Genomic DNA, 19,738 nt, shown 5'->3' on the forward strand with positions numbered 1-19,738 from the left:
GTATTTCTGAACTATTCAGTCAATTCTGCAGACAACCCAGGTATTGTATTTGTCGTCCGTTCTGGGGAGTCTGCCAATGTTTTCTGGGTAATTTAGAAACCTTCCCGTTATGAATGACTGCTTTCCTCGCAGAACAGAACTGTTGTTTCTCTTCTTTGAATTCTCTCTCTCTTTCTCCCTCCCTCTCTCTTCACCTCTCTTTCTAGTCCCTGTCCTCCCCCTTGTTCTCTCCCTCCCTCTCTCTTCACCTCTCTTTCTAGTCCCCGTCTTCCCCCTTGTTCTCTCCCTCCCTCTCTCTTCCCTCTCTTTCTAGTCCCCGTCTTCCCCTTGTTCTCTCCCTCCTCTCTCTTCACCTCTCTTTCTAGTCCCCGTCTTCCCCCTTGTTCTCTCCCTCCCTCTCTCTTCACCTCTCTTTCTAGTCCCCGTCTTCCCCTTGTTCTCTCCCTCCCTCTCTCTTCACCTCTCTTTCTAGTCCCCGTCTTCTTGTTCCCCTCTCTTCACCCCTTTCTAGTCCCCGTCTTCCCCCTTGTTCCCTCCCTCTCTCTTCACCTCTCTTTCTAGTCCCCGTCTTCCCCCTTGTTCCCTTCTCTCTTCCTCTCCTCTCTCTTCTTGTTCTCTCCCTCTCTTTCTCTTTAGTCTTCCCCCTTGTCTTCTTCCCCTTTCTAGTGTCTTCCCCCTTGTTCTCTCCCTCCCTCTCTCTTCACCTCTCTTTCTAGTCCCCGTCTTCCCCCTTGTTCCCTCCCTCTCTCTTCACCTCTCTTTCTTTCCCCGTCTTCCCCCTTGTTCCTCCTCCTCTTCACCTCTCTTTCTAGTCCCCGTCTTCCCCCTTGTTCTTTCCCTCTCTCTTCACCTCTCTTTCTAGTCCCCGTCTTCCCCCTTGTTCCCTCCCTCTCTCTTCACCTCTCTTTCTAGTCCCCGTCTTCCCCCTTGTTCTCCTCCCTCCCTTCACCTCTCTTCACCTCTTCACCTCTCTTTCTAGTCCCCGTCTTCCCCCTTGTTCCCTCCCTCTCTCTTCACCTCTCTTTCTAGTCCCCGTCTTCCCCCTTGTTCTCTCCCTCCCTCTCTCTTCTCTTTCTAGTCTCTTTCCCCTTGTTCCCTCCCTCTCTTTCTAGTCCCCGTCTTCCCCTTGTTCTCTCCTCCCTCTCTCTTCACCTCTCTTTCTAGTCCCCGTCTTCCCCCTTGTTCTCTCCCTCCCTCTCTCTTCACCTCTCTTTCTAGTCCCCGTCTTCCCCCTTGTTCCCTTCTCTTCACCCTCTTTCTAGTGTCTTCCCCCTTGTTCTTTCCCTCCCTCTCTCTTCACCTCTCTTTCTAGTCCCCGTCTTCCCCCTTGTCTCTTCACCTCTCTTTCTAGTCCCCGTCTTCCCCCTTGTTCCCCCTCTCTCTTCACCTCTCTTTCTAGTCTTCCCCTTGTTCTTCCCCCTAGTGTTCTCTCCCTCCCTCTCTCTTCACCTCTCTTTCTAGTCCCCGTCTTCCCCCTTGTTCCCTCCCTCTCTTCACCTCTCTTTCTAGTCCCCGTCTTCCCCCTTGTTCCCTCCCCTCTCTTCACCTCTCTTTCTAGTCCCCGTCCTCCCCTTGTTCCCTCCCTCTCTCTTCACCTCTCTTTCTAGTCCCCGTCTTCCCCCTTGTTCCCTCCCTCTCTCTTCACCTCTCTTTCTAGTCCCCGTCTTCCCCCTTGTTCCCTCCCTCTCTCTTCACCTCTCTTTCTAGTCCCCGTCTTCCCCCTTGTTCCCTCCCTCTCTCTTCACCTCTCTTTCTAGTCCCCGTCTTCCCCCTTGTTCTCTCCCTCCCTCTCTCTTCACCTCTCTTTCTAGTCCCCGTCTTCCCCCTTGTTCCCTCCCTCTCTCTTCACCTCTCTTTCTAGTCCCCGTCTTCCCCCTTGTTCTCTCCCTCCCTCTCTCTTCACCTCTCTTTCTAGTCCCCGTCTTCCCCCTTGTTCTCTCCCTCCCTCTCTCTTCACCTCTCTTTCTAGTCCCCGTCTTCCCCCTTGTTCCCTCCCTCTCTCTTCACCTCTCTTTCTAGTCCCCGTCTTCCCCCTTGTTCCCTCCCTCTCTCTTCACCTCTCTTTCTAGTCCCCGTCTTCCCCCTTGTTCTTTCCCTCTCTCTTCACCTCTCTTTCTAGTCCCCGTCTTCCCCCTTGTTCCCTCCCTCTCTCTTCACCTCTCTTTCTAGTCCCCGTCTTCCCCCTTGTTCCCTCCCTCTCTCTTCACCTCTCTTTCTAGTCCCCGTCTTCCCCCTTGTTCCCTCCCTCTCTCTTCACCTCTCTTTCTAGTCCCCGTCTTCCCCCTTGTTCCCTCCCTCTCTCTTCACCTCTCTTTCTAGTCCCCGTCCTCCCCCTTGTTCTCTCCCTCCCTCTCTCTTCACCTCTCTTTCTAGTCCCCGTCTTCCCCCTTGTTCCCTCCCTCTCTTTCTAGTCCCCTCTTCCCCCTTGTTCTCTTCACTCTTCTCTTTCTAGTCCCCGTCTTCCCCCTTGTTTCCCTCCCTCTCTCTTCACCTCTCTTTCTAGTCCCCGTCTTCCCCCTTGTTCCCTCCCTCTCTCTTCACCTCTCTTTCTAGTCCCCGTCTTCCCCCTTGTTCTTTCCCTCCCTCTCTCTTCACCTCTCTTTCTAGTCCCCGTCTTCCCCCTTGTTCCCTCCCTCTCTCTTCACCTCTCTTTCTAGTCCCCGTCTTCCCCCTTGTTCCCTCTCTCTCTTCACCTCTCTTTCTAGTCCCCTCTTCTTGTTCCCTCCCTCTCTTTCTAGTCCCCGTCTTCCCCCTTGTTCTCTCCCTCCCTCTCTCTTCACCTCTCTTTCTAGTCCCCGTCTTCCCCCTTGTTCTCTCCCTCCCTCTCTCTTCACCTCTCTTTCTAGTCCCCGTCTTCCCCCTTGTTCTCTCCCTCCCTCTCTCTTCACCTCTCTTTCTAGTCCCCGTCTTCCCCCTTGTTCTCTCCCTCCCTCTCTCTTCACCTCTCTTTCTAGTCCCCGTCCTCCCCCTTGTTCCCTCCCTCTCTCTTCACCTCTCTTTCTAGTCCCCGTCTTTATCTCTCCTCTATTGTTGGCCAATAAAGAAAGGATTAGTGCCAGTCTCCTTTCGTGAGTTAGAAGAAAGGGAACATAAGTCGACGAGACACATTAAGGAAAAGCATAATTATTTTAAAATGCCCTTAAAGGGATAAAAATGTTAAAATGTCTTAAAGAGAAACAAATGAGTGAAAGGAAAGTAATAAATAAAGAAAAATACATGATGGATATTTTTCTGAATGCCATGCACACACACACACGCACACGCACACACACACACGCACACACGCACACACGCACACGCACACACCCACGCACACACCCACGCACACACCCACACACACGCACACGCACACACCCACGCACACACCCACACACACGCACACACCCACACACACACACACACACGCACACACGCACACACGCACACACACGCACACACACACACGCACACGCACACACGCACACACACGCACACGCACACACGCACACCCACGCACACACCCACACACACCCACACACGCACACGCACACACGCACACGCACACACCCACGCACACACCCACACACACGCACACACCCACACACACACACACACCCACACACCCACACACACGCACACACACGCACACACGCACACACACACGCACGCACACACGCACACACACGCACACACGCACACGCACACGCACACACCCACACACGCACACGCACACACGCACACATACACACATACATACATACATACATACATACATACATACATACATACATATATCTCTGAAATCTTTATTTGTATAAAAATGTAAACAGTAAGATAACTTAAATTAATCTTTTAAGAAATTGAGAAAAAAACAGTTTACTATTGAAAGCGTTATGAAGCTACTATACTAACACATTATTAGCCTCGAGGTACAAAAACAAACTAGTGTCCAGTGATCAAAACAGAAAATATGAAGAAAAAAAATAATGTTTCATTTGTCTTTATGAAATACCTGAGGTCTTATTGATTTTTGATTAATTCTTGTTATTATTTGGACTATTATGATTGTTATTATGATTACTGTTATGATTGTTATTATGATTACTGTTATGATTGTTATTATTATTACTGTTATGATTATTGTAAATGTTATAACTGTACACCTCCCATGTTTGTTGTTTTTGGTTCTTCTATAGAAACTGCTGTCTTTCCACTTCTCTCTGACTCTGTCTCTCTAGTTCTTTCTATCTTTGTCTCCTGTGTCTATTTGTCCCTTCTTCTCGTCTTTCACTACTGTTTATTTTATAGTCATGTTGATATAGCTAACTATTTCTTTATAGGGGAAAAGATACAAAGCACGACAAAATAAAAAAATACTTCAGAAATAACACAGGAGACGAGTCTGTTCCTCTTTAATTAGAAATGTTCTGAAACACGGTGAGAGGAGAAGAGACACAGCAGATGACAACATCAATAGAGAATAGAGAGCTAAAGGTAGGAAGATGAAAACCCAGGAAGAAGGAAGGAAGGAAGGAAGGAAGGAAGGAAGGAAGGAAGGAAGGAAGGAAGGAAGGAAGGAAGGAAGGAGAAAGGCTAGAAAGAGCTAGAACAGACGAGGGGTTGAAAGGATCCATGACTGCTAATGAATCATGGGAAGAGAGAGAGAGAGAGAGAGAGAGAAACAGATAAAGAAAGGAACAGAGCGAGGCAAAAGGACAGTCAAGTCAGATGCACAGAAAAATATGACGCCCCCACTATTTCCATGCAATCAATACCCGATTCCGTCAAGAAGCACTCAACTTGTCCATCTGCGTGTGCGGCTGGATACAAAAGCTGCTGGAGGTCGCTGCGTGATGGATCGATGTGTTTGTCTTCTATCGACGATGAGGCTCCGCAGCAGGCTGTCATAAAGACAGATTGTCAAACGGCAATCAAAGTAATGGACTCACCAGGACATGAGCTATACTAGCCTATACCAGCTGACGTGAACCAACACTGTCGGCAGTAGGACAATGGAGACACCATGTCCAGAACACATCCCCAGGTTAGCTGGAATAATGACACTGAAACCTGATTGAGCAAATGGTGGGTGACACAACTCTGGAAGTAGCCAACAGAGCCTGACTTCATCCAGCAGTGCTCTAATACTAGAATGGCTTGTTCTATAGCGGATAGTGTTCTAGAAGGATTCAACACTACCACGAGGATGTCTCAGTCCGTCTAAATCAATCATCAGAGAAGATGATACCCTGTCACATAACCCTCCCTGAGGTGACGCGTAAGACATGAGCATTTAGCTGATTCATGTACTGTAACGCGTTTATATCAGTAGTTCTTCTGTTTTATGTGTTATGGCCTGTTATGACAGGCACATCTCTTTCCTATGATAGTCTACCGTCATAAGCATTCTATACCATTGGTACATTACAGCCCCAATACCAGATAAACACCAGCACTGTGAAATAGGAAGTGCCAGCAGTAGCACTGGCCCCAGTTAGCCTCGGTTAATGGTAGTAAGGTGACCAGAGTGGCCTCTATTCTCTGGTAATGACCTTTGTGGTGCATCTGGCCGTGCTGTGCCGTTGTGGGCCCAGCCATTGATTGAAGTGGTTGAGCGTGTCGTTCGGTGGGCAGCGGTGAGAGAAGCACAGCCTAATCAGGAAGGACTGTGCTCTCAGGCAGACGGAACGTTTGAATGGACACCCAAGCCAGAACTGCTCTCTATCAATAATGTATTCCAGGCAGAGAGAGATGTTGTTTTTGTTAAGATCTAAGGCGGGGGTTTGAGGAGAAACCGGTAGACCGAGAGAGAGAGAAAAATAGAGATGGCGGATTGATGTATGATGATGTACAGGTACCTGTCAAAATTAGGGAAACACCAACATAAAGTGTCTTAATAGGGAGTTGGACCACCACGAGCCAGAACTGCTTCAATGCACCTTGGAATATATTCTACAGGTGTCTGGAACTCTACTGGAGGGACGCGACGCCATTATTCCATGAGAAACCAGATTTGATTTGATTTGATTTGAAATTCCATAATTTGGTGTTTTGTTGATGGTGGTGTCTCAGGAGTCGCTCCAGAATTGTAAATGAGAACTTGTTCTCAACTTGCCTACCTGGTTAAATAAAGGTGAAATAAAAATAAATACAAATTGGGTTGAGATCTGGTGACAGACACACACACACCCTTTAAACCCCATATGCTCCTTTGAGACCCCTGTTTCAAAGTCTCTGAGATCTCTTCTTCTAGCCATGGTAGCTAAAGTAATGGTCAACTGGGCATTTTTATACATGACCCTAAGCATAATGGGATGTTAATGCTTAATTAACTCAGAAACCACACCAGTGTGGAAGCACCTACTTTCAATTATACTTTGTATCTCTCATTTACTCAAGTGTTTCCTTTATTTTGAAAGTTATCTGTATGTAGAGAGAAAAACAGAGTGTGCAAGAGAGAGATGAACATAAGCAGAGGGAGATGAACATGGAGAGAGAGATGAACATAGAGAGAGAGATGAACATGAAGAGAGAGAGATGAACATAAAGAGAGAGAGATGAACATAAAGAGAGAGATGAACAAAGAGAGAGAGTGATGAACATAAAGAGAGAGATGAACATAAAGAGAGCGAGATGAACATAAAGAGATGAACAAAAAGAGAGAGGAGAGAGAGATGAACATAGAGAGAGATGAACATAAACGGAGAGAGATGAACGTAAACAGAGATAGATGAACATAAACAGATAGAGATGAACATAAAGAGAGAGATGAACATAAAGAGAGAGATGAACAAAGAAAGACAGATGAACATAAACGGAGAGAGATGAACGTAAACAGAGAGAGATGAACATAAACAGATAGAGATGAACATAAAGAGAGAGATGAACATAAAGAGAGAGATGAACAAAGAAAGACAGATGAACATAAAGAGGGAGAGAGACAGACCCACTTAATAAGACCAGAGAGAGAGAGAGAGATGTATATACAGTGGGGAGAACAACACACTCTACGTATGGGTGGTCCCAGGAATCGAACCCACTACCCTGGCGTTACAAGCGCCATGCTCTACCAACTGTGCTACAGATCTGCCCAACAAGTATTTGAGACACTGCCGATTTTGCAGGTTTTCCTACTTACAAAGCATGTAGAGGTCTGTAATTTTTTATCATAGGTACACTTCAACTGTGAGAGACGGTATCTAAAACAAAAATCCAGAAAATCACATTGTATGATTTTTAAGTAATTAATTTGCATTTTATTGCATGACATAAGTATTTGATCAACTACAAACCAGTAAGAATTCCAGCTCTCACAGACCTGTTAGTTTTTCTTTAAGAAGCCCTCCTGTTCTCCACTCATTACCTGTATTAACTGTACCTGTTTGAACTCGTTACCTGTATAAAAGACTCCTGTCCACACACTCAATAAAACAGACTCCAACCTGATGCTGCCACCCCCGTGTTTCACGGTTGGGATTGTGTTCTTCGGCTTGCAAGCCTCCCCCTTTTTCCTCCAAACATAACAAGGGTCATTATAGCCAAACAGTTTTGTTTTTGGTTTCATCAGACCAGAGTACAAAAATATGCAAAAAATATCCTCTATGTGCAACATAAAACACCAAATAAGAGCAGAATTAGGCCGATACCTTCTAATTATTAAAATCCAGAAAAGAGCCGTTCAATTCTACAACCACCTAATAGGAAGCGATTCCCAAAACTTCCATAACAAATCCTTCACCAACAGAGAAATTAACCTGGAGAATACCCCCTAAGCAAGCTTGTCCTGGGGCTCTGTTCACACACAGACCCCACAGACCCCCAGGACAGCAACACAATTTAACCCAACCAAATCATAACAAAACAAAAAGATAATTACTTGACACATTGAAAAGAATTGGCCAAAAAAACAGAGCAAACTAGAATGCTATTTGGCCCTAAACAGAGAGTACACAGTGGTAGAATACCTGACCACTGTGACTGACCCAAAATTAAGGAAGTCTTTGACTATGTACAGACTCAGTGAGCATAGCCTTGCTATTGAGAAAGACCGCAGAGAGACCTGGCTCTCAAGAGAAGACAGGCTATCTGCACACTGCCTGCAAAATGAGGTGGAAACTGAGCTACACTTCCTAACCTCCTGCCAAATGTATGACCATATTAGAGACACATATTTCCCTCAGATTACACAGACCCACAAAGAAATCGAAAACAAATCCAATTTTGATAAACTCCCATATCTATTGGGTGAAATACCACAGTGTGTGATCACAGCAACAATATGTGTGACCTGTTGCCACAAAAAAAGGGGAACCAGTGGAGAACAAACACTGCCGTTCAAAAGTTTGGGATCGATTAGAAATGTCCTTGTTTTTGAAAGAAAAGCACATTTTTCGTCCATTAAAATAACATCAAATTGATCAGAAATACAGTGTAGACATTGTTGATGTTGTAAATGACTATTGTAGCTGGAAATGGCAGATGTTTAATGGAATATCTACATTGGCTTTCAGAGGCCCATTATCAGCAACCATCACTCCTGTGTTCCAATGGCACATTGCAAAAGGGTTTTCTAATGATCAATTAGCCTTTTAAAGTAATAAACTTGGATTAGCTAACACAATGTGCCATTGGAACACAGGAGTGATGGTTGCTGATAATGGGCCTCTGAAAGCCAATGTAGATATTCCATTAAACATCTGCCATTTCCAGCTACAATAGTCATTTACAACATTAACAATGTCTACACTGTATTTCTGATCAACTTGATGTTATTTTAATGGACAAAAAAAGGACATTTCTAAGTGACCCCAAACTTTTGAACATAGTGTATGTTTATTTATTTTCCCTTTTGTGCTTGAACTATTTGCACATTATTACAACACTATATAGAGACTTAACATGACATGTGAAATGCATGAATTCTTTTGGAACTTTTGTGAGTCTAATGTTTACTGTTATTTTGTATTGTTTATTTCACTTTTGTTTATTATCTATTTCACTTGCCAGTAAACCCCCAAATTGAACATTGAATTGAGAGAGAGAGAGAGGGAGAGAGAGAGAGAGGGAGAAAGAGAGATAGATAGATAGATAGAGAGAGAGAGAGAGAGAGAGAGAGAGAGAGAGAGAGAGAGAGAGAGAGAGAGAGAGAGTGCATGTAGAGAAGTGCATAATTTTTCACACCAACGTAACCAGAAGATGAACAATCCAATTAGTTAGAGCAAGGCCTTTTATTTAAGGAGAGTGTTAGATTTACACAGTTAATCAAAACAGCCATGAAAAACGTTGCTCTGCTATAATTATGAGGGCGTCTCCGGACCAACCATGCTGTTATTACTGTGTGCTTAATTAAACATGATCAAAGCCAGATCTATAGCACCCGCAGCAGCAGCAGAAGGCATGTTACAATGCAGACATATCCTGATCTAGTCCCAGGCTTAGTTCTGGATCAGTGTGAGATTAGAAGTCAGCTGCGTGATATTTACTCTCTCAGTAGCTAGGTTTCCATCCAATTGGCGACAGAAGTCCTCATTAAAACAATATGCGCATTTTATCACCAGAGAAGTGTTTCCAACAAATGTTCTCGTTGCTGATCAAAAAAAACTGCACGATGATGTAATACACATAAAAATAATGTTTGCAGTTAAATTCCCATGTACTGACTAAAAAATAGACTATAATTGTCAACTCTACTGATGGTTTAGTCACAAAAAATGTTTGCGTTATATAGCAAATATGCCCACTCTGGTTTGGCACTTCCGCTCAAGGCAACAGGTGACAGATACAGTGTGGTTGATGAGATTATTCTGGATAAAAGAGCAAGATCATTTTAATTTGTTAAATGGCAGAGGGAGACCCTCGATATTTATTGTAAAGGAGCATGACGTTCATCACTCGCATTTTCACCACCTGTAAAGTTGATCATCATTTACTAAATCTGTAGCCTAATAAACTACATGGTTTCCCGAGTCGTAGTGGAAGGACTACCGTGTGACTCCAAGTTTACTTCGGTATGATGGTTATTATATGCATATTTGCGCGTAAAGGCGTTTCCTCGCTATTTCTCACATTATTAATTTTACCGACACAAAAAGATCCCAGCTTGTCTAGCGTATTTTGTTTGGCTGACATTTGGAACGTCTACTGACAAATTAGATGTTTCCATCAGGCCTGTCTTGACCTTTTTTACCCGAAATGTACTTTACACAGCATAAAAAGGTTGGATGTAAGCCTGGTTAGTGACCTTATTTGATATGGGACTCAATAATTAAACAGCACAGTGTGTGAAAAACTAATTAACGTCTAGTGTGTGCTACTGACAGGTTGATGAATATATATGCGGAAACATACACAAAGAAGCTCCTTGTGAATCACACAATGATACATGGCGCTGTTTACACACAATGATACATGGCGCTGTTTACACACAATGATACATGGCGCTGTTTACACACAATGATTGGAACTTATGTTTGTGGGAAAACCTCCAGGGAAATTGGATGTTCAGCAATTTCGATGTATTACCATATTAGACATGTGTGTAAACAGGGCCTAAGAGATTGAATTAGAACATATGAGATGGGAATGCTGGTGTTGTAACAACGGGTTAACACACACACCTTCCCTGTTTTCCCGTTCCATGTTACACACACACATCTGGGCACAGCCTCCCTTTGAGTGAACAGGATGCCGCCTGCACAGCTGAACACAGGGCTCCACCCACCGTCTTACCCCCTGTGGGGGCCAGGTGGGGCAGAGGTAGGGGTACCTGTTCGGCCTCCACCCGTTGTGTGGGAATGGTGAAGAGGAGAGGAGGCACCAAACCATAGAGCTGCGACAGGAGCGAGACCAGCGGGAAAGCCCAGGTCGGGGGCAGTGTGCCTGGGGAGAAAAGCAGGAGGGAGTGGGTGATGTGAAGGGGCAGACACAGGAGGACAAGGAGGCAGAGGGAGAGGCCTAGGGAGCGGGCACGGGGAGAGCGGCGTTTTGGGGGGCCAGAGCCCGGACCATCAGGGTCCTGTCTGGGCATCACACAGACCAGATCTAGGTAAATGGCCAGCAGGCCCATTAGGGGGAGCAGGAAGACAGTCACCCCATAGACATAGACCAGGAACTGGGGGCTGAGGACAGTGTCGGGGGCACACACCCCCCAGTGGCTACCATGGATCTCTGCATAGGTGAAGTTATGGAGATCCTCCACGTAGAACTTGGACAGGAAGCCGCCGTAAGGGAGGTACTTCCCGATCACAGAGCGGTCCTGGTTGTACTTGGGAGGCATCGGACGGGGAGGAGGGGTGGTCCAGTTGCCTGGGGGGATACCGTCCAGCCCCAGCCCATCCAGCCATCCCTCTTCCCCTCCCCAGGTGTCCAGGACGTTCCAGCCGATGAACTGGGCAAAGGAGGAGAGGACAGAGGCCACCCAGCACAGCAGGACCACACACAGGGCCCGGCGACGTGTCACCAGCAAACTGTACCTGAAACAGAGAGAGAACCCAGTGGGTCAAATGAAGCCAGCATGAACTGAACTCTAGAGCAGGGGTCTTCAACCTTGTTTACCCAGGGACCCCCGCCGAGGCAAACTGGCAACCCAGGGAGCCCCATCATATGTTAACCAAAAATGTATTTTTCACGTCAAATCAAATCAAATCAAATCAAATTTTATTTGTCACATACACATGGTTAGCAGATGTTAAATGCGAGTGTAGCGAAATGCTTGTGCTTCTAGTTCCGACAATGCAGTGATAACCAACAAGTAATCTAACTAACAATTCCAAAACTACTGTCTTATACGCAGTGTAAGGGGATAAGGAACATGTACATAAGGATATATGAATGAGTGATGGTACAGAGCAGCATACAGTAGATGGTATCGAGTACAGTATATACATATGAGATGAGTGTGTAGACAAAGTAAACAAAGTGGCATAGTTAAAGTGGCTAGTGATACATGTGTTACATAAGGATGCAGTCGATGATGTAGAGTACAGTATATACATATGCATATGAGATGAATAATGTAGGGTAAGTAACATTATATAAGGTAGCATTGTTTAAAGTGGCTAGTGATATATTTACATAATTCCCATCAATTCCCATTATTAAAATGGCTGGAGTTGGGTCAGTGTCAATGACAGTGTGTTGGCAGCAGCCACTCACTGTTAGTGGTGGCTGTTTAACAGTCTGATGGCCTTGAGATAGAAGCTGTTTTCAGTCTCTCGGTCCCAGCTTTGATGCACCTGTACTGACCTCGCCTTCTGGATGATAGCGGGGTGAACAGGCAGTGGTTCGGGTGGTTGATGTCCTTGATGATCTTTATGGCCTTCCTGTAACAACGGGTGGTGTAGGTGTCCTGGAGGGCAGGTAGTTTGCCCCGGTGATGCGTTGTGCAGTCCTCACTACCCTCTGGAGAGCCTTACGGTTGAGGGCGGAGCAGTTGCCGTACCAGGCGGTGATACAGCCCGCCAGGATGCTCTCGATTGTGCATCTGTAGAAGTTTGTGTGTGCTTTTGGTGACAAGCCGAATTTCTTCAGCCTCCTGAGGTTGAATAGGCGCTGCTGCGCCTTCTTCACGACGCTGTCAGTGTGAGTGGACCAATTCAGTTTGTCTGTGATGTGTATGCCGAGGAACTTAAAACTAGCTACCCTCTCCACTACTGTTCCATCGATGTGGATAGGGGGGTGTTCCCTCTGCTGTTTCCTGAAGTCCACAATCATCTCCTTAGTTTTGTTGACGTTGAGTGTGAGGTTATTTTCCTGACACCACACTCCGAGGGCCCTCACCTCCTCCCTGTAGGCCGTCTCGTCGTTGTTGGTAATCAAGCCTACCACTGTTGTGTCGTCCGCAAACTTGATGATTGAGTTGGAGGCGTGCGTGGCCACGCAGTCGTGGGTGAACAGGGAGTACAGGAGAGGGCTCAGAACGCACCCTTGTGGGGCCCCCGTGTTGAGGATCAGCAGATCTTGTCTTATCATCAGGTGAATGATAATGGCGAGGAGAAGTAACATGAACCAACAATTTAAAATGAATAGATTTGGTATACAGTTTTTAATTATTTTGACCTCCCCACATTATAATTGGAATTATAAACACTAACATAGCCTATTGGCTAGACAAAGTTAACTCCAAACACATCTTTGCTAAAAGTAGCTGTTTAGCTGGTTAAAAAAAAGGTAAAACATTTGTCAAAAATGTTTGTCCAAGTCAAGAAAGCTTACCAGCAACCAATGGCACTTTCTGTGACCCGTACGTTTCAAACCCTATGTCAGATACTACAGTCAGCAGAGATGGGCAGTATTTCTGTTACATGTATTTTGAAATGTGTCTTTCAATTACTTCTGACTCCTCTGTCATTTGTTTTACCCTGGGCTGAACTACAGTCCAATGTATTTTGTAACATTATACTTTCGACAGCTGTAATTAGTATTTTAAAAATACAAAATACATTTTCTACACTATTTTCTATAGCGGTTTCCCCTGCATTGGTATCAAAAGTCTGATGGCACTATGGTGTGATAAGAGCATCTGCTTAATGAACTAAATATAAATGTATATGTAAAAATGAACAATTGCAAAGCATGTTGAGTAGTATTCTCCACTTCAAAACAAGGCCAATAATAATACCCAGTGTGCTTTGCTGTTTATTTTGGTAAATGTTCACATATACAGTACATTTCCATTTTGGTCATTTAGCAGACACTCTTATTTAGAGTAACTTGCAGTCAGTGCATTCAACTAAGTTAGATAAACAACAACATATCACAGTCATAACAAGTCAAACTTTCTGTAACTGTTACAAATGTATTTCTGTATTTCAAAATATGAAATACATGTATTTGTATTAAATACATTTCAAATGTATTTGGTAGTTTACTTTGATACATTGATCTTTATGGTATTATCAGGTGTGACGGTAAGACCCAGATGCAGACAACGTCAAATGAACAATGGTTTAATAATCCAACAGGGGCAATAGACAGGTCAGGGTAGGCAGGGGTCAGTAAACCAGAGGTGGGGCAACGGTACCAGACGGCAGGCAATAGACAGGTCAGGGTAGGCAGGGGTCAGTAAACCAGAGGTGGGGCAACGGTACCAGACGGCAGGCAATAGACAGGTCAAGGTAGGCAGGGGTCAGTAAACCAGAGGTGGGGCAACGGTACCAGACAGCAGGCAATAGACAGGTCAAGGTAGGCAGGGGTCAGTAAACCAGAGGTGGGGCAACGGTACCAGACGGCAGGCAATAGACAGGTCAGGGTAGGCAGGGGTCAGTAAACCAGAGGTGGGGCAACGGTACCAGACGGCAGGCAATAGACAGGTCAGGGTAGGCAGGGGTCAGTAAACCAGAGGTGGGGCAACGGTACCAGACGGCAGGCAATAGACAGGTCAGGGTAGGCAGGGGTCAGTAAACCAGAGGTGGGGCAACGGTACCAGACGGCAGGCAGGCAATAGACAGATCAGGGTAGGCAGGGGTCAGTAAACCAGAGGTGGGGCAACGGTACCAGACGGCAGGATAGACAGGTCATGGTAGGCAGGGGTCAGTAAACCAGAGGTGGGGCAACGGTACCGGACGCCAGGCAATAGACAGGTCAAGGTAGGCAGGGGTCAGTAAACCAGAGGTGGGGCAACGGTACCAGACAGCAGGCAATAGACAGGTCAGGGTAGGCAGGGGTCAGTAAACCAGAGGTGGGGCAACGGTACCGGACGCCAGGCAGGCAATAGACAGGTCAAGGTAGGCAGGGGTCAGTAAACCAGAGGTGGGGCAACAGTACCAGACGGCAGGCAGGCAATAGACAGGTCAGGGTAGGCAGGGGTCAGTAAACCAGAGGTGGGGCAACGGTACCAGACGGCAGGCAGGCAATAGACAGGTCAGGGTAGGCAGGGGTCAGTAAACCAGAGGTGGGGCAACGGTACCAGACGGCAGGCAATAGACAGGTCAAGGTAGGCAGGGGTCAGTAAACCAGAGGTGGGGCAACGGTACCAGACGGCAGGCAATAGACAGGTCAAGGTAGGCAGGGGTCAGTAAACCAGAGGTGGGGCAACGGTACCAGACGGCAGGAAATAGACAGGTCAAGGTAGGCAGGGGTCAGTAAACCAGAGGTGGGGCAACGGTACCAGACGGCAGGCAATAGACAGGTCAAGGTAGGCAGGGGTCAGTAAACCAGAGGTGGGGCAACAGTACCAGACGGCAGGCAGGCAATAGACAGGTCAGGGTAGGCAGGGGTCAGTAAACCAGAGGTGGGGCAACGGTACCGGACGCCAGGCAGGCAATAGACAGGTCAGGGTAGGCAGGGGTCAGTAAACCAGAGGTGGGGCAACGGTACCGGACGGCAGGATAGACAGGTCAGGGTAGGCAGGGGTCAGTAAACCAGAGGTGGGGCAACGGTACCAGACGGCAGGCAATAGACAGGTCAAGGTAGGCAGGGGTCAGTAAACCAGAGGTGGGGCAACAGTACCAGACGGCAGGCAGGCAATAGACAGGTCAGGGTAGGCAGGGGTCAGTAAACCAGAGGTGGGGCAACGGTACCGGATGCCAGGCAGGCAATAGACAGGTCAGGGTAGGCAGGGGTCAGTAAACCAGAGGTGGGGCAACGGTACCAGACGGCAGGATAGACAGGTCAGGGTAGGCAGGGGTCAGTAAACCAGAGGTGGGGCAACGGTACCAGACGGCAGGCAATAGACAGGTCAAGGTAGGCAGGGGTCAGTAAACCAGAGGTGGGGCAACGGTACCAGACGGCAGGCAATAGACAGGTCAGGGTAGGCAGGGGTCAGTAAACCAGAGGTGGGGCAACGGTACCAGACGGCAGGCAATAGACAGGTCAGGGTAGGCAGGGGTCAGTAAACCAGAGGTGGGGCAACGGTACCAGACGGCAGGCAATAGACAGGTCAGGGTAGGCAGGGGTCAGTAAACCAGAGGTGGGGCAACGGTACCAGACGGCAGGCAGGCAATAGACAGATCAGGGTAGGCAGGGGTCAGTAAACCAGAGGTGGGGCAACGGTACCAGACGGCAGGATAGACAGGTCATGGTAGGCAGGGGTCAGTAAACCAGAGGTGGGGCAACGGTACCGGACGCCAGGCAATAGACAGGTCAAGGTAGGCAGGGGTCAGTAAACCAGAGGTGGGGCAACGGTACCAGACAGCAGGCAATAGACAGGTCAGGGTAGGCAGGGGTCAGTAAACCAGAGGTGGGGCAACGGTACCGGACGCCAGGCAGGCAATAGACAGGTCAAGGTAGGCAGGGGTCAGTAAACCAGAGGTGGGGCAACAGTACCAGACGGCAGGCAGGCAATAGACAGGTCAGGGTAGGCAGGGGTCAGTAAACCAGAGGTGGGGCAACGGTACCAGACGGCAGGCAGGCAATAGACAGGTCAGGGTAGGCAGGGGTCAGTAAACCAGAGGTGGGGCAACGGTACCGGACGCCAGGCAGGCAATAGACAGGTCAGGGTAGGCAGGGGTCAGTAAACCAGAGGTGGGGCAACGGTACCAGACGGCAGGATAGACAGGTCAGGGTAGGCAGGGGTCAGTAAACCAGAGGTGGGGCAACGGTACCAGACGGCAGGCAATAGACAGGTCAAGGTAGGCAGGGGTCAGTAAACCAGAGGTGGGGCAACGGTACCAGACGGCAGGCAATAGACAGGTCAGGGTAGGCAGGGGTCAGTAAACCAGAGGTGGGGCAACGGTACCAGACGGCAGGCAATAGACAGGTCAAGGTAGGCAGGGGTCAGTAAACCAGAGGTGGGGCAACGGTACCAGACGGCAGGCAATAGACAGGTCAAGGTAGGCAGGGGTCAGTAAACCAGAGGTGGGGCAACGGTACCAGACGGCAGACATGCTCAGGGTCAGGGACAGGCAGGTGCGCTCAGAGTCAGGACAGGCAAGGGTCAAAACAAGGAGGGCGAGGAAAAGAGAGACTGGGAAAAGCAACAGCTGAGACACAAAAATACTGGTTGAAATTGACAAACAAGACGAACTGGCAATAAACAGAGAACACGGGTATAAATACACAGGGGATAAGGGGGAAGATGGGCAACACCTGGAGGGGGTGGAGACAATCACAAGGACAGGTGAAACAGATCAGGGTGTGACAGGTATTTTGTAATTGTATTGTGTAATCAGTCATTTTTCCCCATCCCTCCCAATGAGTGTAATGAGCTCCAATGAGTGTAATGAGTTCTTTGAGTGTAATTTGCTCAATATAAGGAGTTGAGAAATAAAATAATCATAATTTGAAAGAAGATTTTCTCACATTTTCTACTGTATGTAATAATACAATTGTTTATTCTGTTGTTTCTAGCATCATTCATAACAAATATATATTTGTTTCACTTTTTGGTTCGTTTTTCATTTTATATTTTTGTCAGAACTCCGGTTGAATACCCCTGGTCTAGAGTTTAGCTTTGGTACTTTTTACCCCCCTCTCTCGGACTCACCTGCTCCCCATGCGGTGCTTCAGGTGGGAGTTGAGGGTCATGAGCAGCAGCAGGCAGACAGTGAACTGCCTGACCAGCAGAGGACAGCACACCAGGGTGATGCAGGTGTACAGGCACTGGGGACTCCTCAGGTTCAGCAGCACAGAGACAGGAACCCCCACCGCACCCCCCACTGCCCCCACCCAGCCCAGACACAACTTCAGGCAGGCAGAAACACTCCCGCTCCGGGTATGACCACCTCCACCCTGGCCTCCTCCATCCTCCTCCATTCCACCACCACCCATAGACATCCTCACACTCACCACGATCACTGACACAGATACCACACACTGACTCACCGAGTTCAGCCACATGTGCTCCATGGCTGAACCTAAGAGGGGGACAGAGACAAACAGGTGGGGGAGGTGGCAGAGGAAAGAGAGAGGATGACAAGAGTGAAACTGGTTGAGGAGTCAAACCTAGAGTAACTCTAAGAGATCATTCAAAGTTCCTTCTGCACTTGTCCCAACAGTGGATGTCCTATCATGGCTCCCTAGCTAATTATTACCATTGAACAATTGGCTTTTTCATCCCCTCCTCTCCCGTGAAACTTGCTTCCAGGTGAGGTTGATAATTATTATTTATATTTTTGTACCTTTATTGAACTCGGCAGGGCGGTTAAGAACAAATTGTTATTTACAATGACGGCCTACCAAAAGGCAATAGGCCTCCTGCGGGGATGGGGGCTGGGATTAAAATATAAAATAATACCACTGTTGTAGAGGGTGCATTATTATTATTATTATTATTATTATTATTATTATTTGACCCTGCTGGTCATCTATGAACATTTGAACATCTTGGCCATGTTCTGTTATAATCTCCACCCAGTACAGCCAGAAGAGGACTGGCCACCCCTCAGAGCATGGTTCCTCTCTAGGGTTCTTCCTTGGTTCCTGCCTTTCTAGGGAGTTTTTCCTAGCCACCGTGCTTCTACATCTGAATTGCTTTCTGTTTGGGGTTTTAGGCTGGGTTTCTGTATAGCACTTTGTGACATCGGCTGGTGTTTATTTATTTATTTATTTATTTAACCAGGTAGGCAAGTTGAGAACAAGTTCTCATTTACAATTGCAACCTGGTCAAGATAAAGCAAAGCAGTTTGGCACATACAACAACACAGAGTTACACGTGGAGTAAAACAAACATACAGTCAATAATACAGTAGAAAATTAAGTCTATATACAATGTGAGCAAATGAGGTGAGATAAGGGAGTAAACGGCAAATAAAAGGCCATGGTGGCGAAGTAAATACAATATAGCAAGTAAAACACTGGAATGGTAGATTTGCAGTGGAATAATGTGCACAGTAGAAATATAAATAATGGGGTGCAAAGGAGCAAAATAAATAAATACAGTAGGGGAAGAGGTAGTTGTTTGGGCTAAATTATAGATGGGCTATGTACAGGTGCAGTAATCTGTGAGCTGCTCTGACAGCTGGTGCTTAAAGCTAGTGAGGGAGATAAGTGTTTCCAGTTTCAGAGATTTTTGTAGTTCGTTCCAGTCATTGGAAGCAGAGAACTGGAAGGAGAGGCGGCCAAAGGAGGAATTGGTTTTGGGGGTGACCAGAGAGATATACCTGCTGGAGCGCGTGCTACAGGTGGGTGCTGCTATGGTGACCCACGAGCTGAGATAAGGGGGGACTTTACCTAGCAGGGTCTTGTAGATGACCTGGAGCCAGTGGGTTTGGCGACGAGTATGAAGCGAGGGTCAGCCAACGAGAGAGTACAGGTCGCAGTGGTGGGTAGTATATGGGGCTTTCGTGACAAAACGGATGGCACTGTGATAGACTGCATCCAATTTATTGAGTAGGGTATTGGAGGCTATTTTGTAGATGACATCGCCGAAGTTGAGGATCGGTAGGATGGTCAGTTTTACGAGGGTATGTTTGGCAGCGTGAGTGAAGGATGATTTGTTGGTTTTGAGGGTGGTCTATAGCAGGCGGCAATGGTGAGAGACTTGTTTTTAGAGAGGTGGATTTTTAAAAGTAGAAGTTCAAATTGTTTGGGTACAGACTTGGATAGTAGGACAGAACTCTGCAGGCTGTCTCTGCAGTAGATTGCAACACCGACCCCTTTGGTCATTCTATCTTGTCTGGAAATGTTGTAGTTAGGGATGGAGATTTCTGAGTTTTTGATGGTCTTCCTAAGCCAGGATTCAGACACAGCTAGGACATCAAGGTTGGCAGAGTGTGCTAAAGCAGTGAATAAAACAAACTTAGGGAGGGGGCTTCTAATGTTAACATGCATGAAATCAAGGCTTTTACGGTTACAGAAGTCATCAAAAGAGAGTGCCTGGGGA

General features: G+C 47.0%; 2 protein-coding genes and 1 long non-coding RNA gene across 52 annotated transcripts in view; 1 reads left to right on the plus strand and 2 right to left on the minus strand.

Annotated features, from left to right (window-relative positions):
* LOC118378683 (cell adhesion molecule 4-like) overlaps window positions 1–267 on the plus strand; it is a 54,228-nt gene extending 53,961 nt beyond the window's left edge. Inside the window, 1 exon segment of the mRNA XM_052489976.1 lies at window positions 1–267. This exon segment is cut by the window's left edge and continues 638 nt beyond it. The gene's annotated coding sequence lies outside the window, so the exon portion shown is untranslated.
* Window positions 148–3,761, minus strand: LOC127914330 (uncharacterized). 50 transcript variants are annotated; one of them, XR_008088071.1, is made up of 9 exons: window positions 2,993–3,761; window positions 2,596–2,645; window positions 2,492–2,541; window positions 2,108–2,307; window positions 1,958–2,057; window positions 1,596–1,745; window positions 1,153–1,206; window positions 705–754; window positions 158–248 (listed from the first exon to the last, which is right to left on the minus strand). It is a non-coding gene; the product is annotated as an uncharacterized LOC127914330 (long non-coding RNA). The 50 variants fall into 50 exon arrangements; XR_008088050.1 differs by lacking the exon at window positions 1,153–1,206 and adding an exon at window positions 851–900 and having other exon boundaries at window positions 160–248; XR_008088055.1 differs by lacking the exon at window positions 1,153–1,206 and adding an exon at window positions 801–900 and having other exon boundaries at window positions 161–248.
* A 5,449-nt stretch (window positions 3,762–9,210) lies between these two features.
* On the minus strand, window positions 9,211–17,670 carry LOC127914237 (adenosine receptor A1-like). Its single transcript, XM_052489095.1, has 2 exons — window positions 17,402–17,670; window positions 9,211–11,450 (listed from the first exon to the last, which is right to left on the minus strand). The coding sequence occupies exons 1-2, from the start codon at window positions 17,668–17,670 to the stop codon at window positions 10,619–10,621; spliced, it is 1,101 nt and encodes a 366-aa protein (XP_052345055.1). The 3' UTR covers window positions 9,211–10,618.
* Window positions 17,671–19,738: the final 2,068 nt, after the last annotated feature.

Source organism: Oncorhynchus keta, chromosome 31 (assembly GCF_023373465.1).
Source record: "Oncorhynchus keta strain PuntledgeMale-10-30-2019 chromosome 31, Oket_V2, whole genome shotgun sequence".
NCBI classification, from domain to species: domain Eukaryota; kingdom Metazoa; phylum Chordata; class Actinopteri; order Salmoniformes; family Salmonidae; genus Oncorhynchus; species Oncorhynchus keta.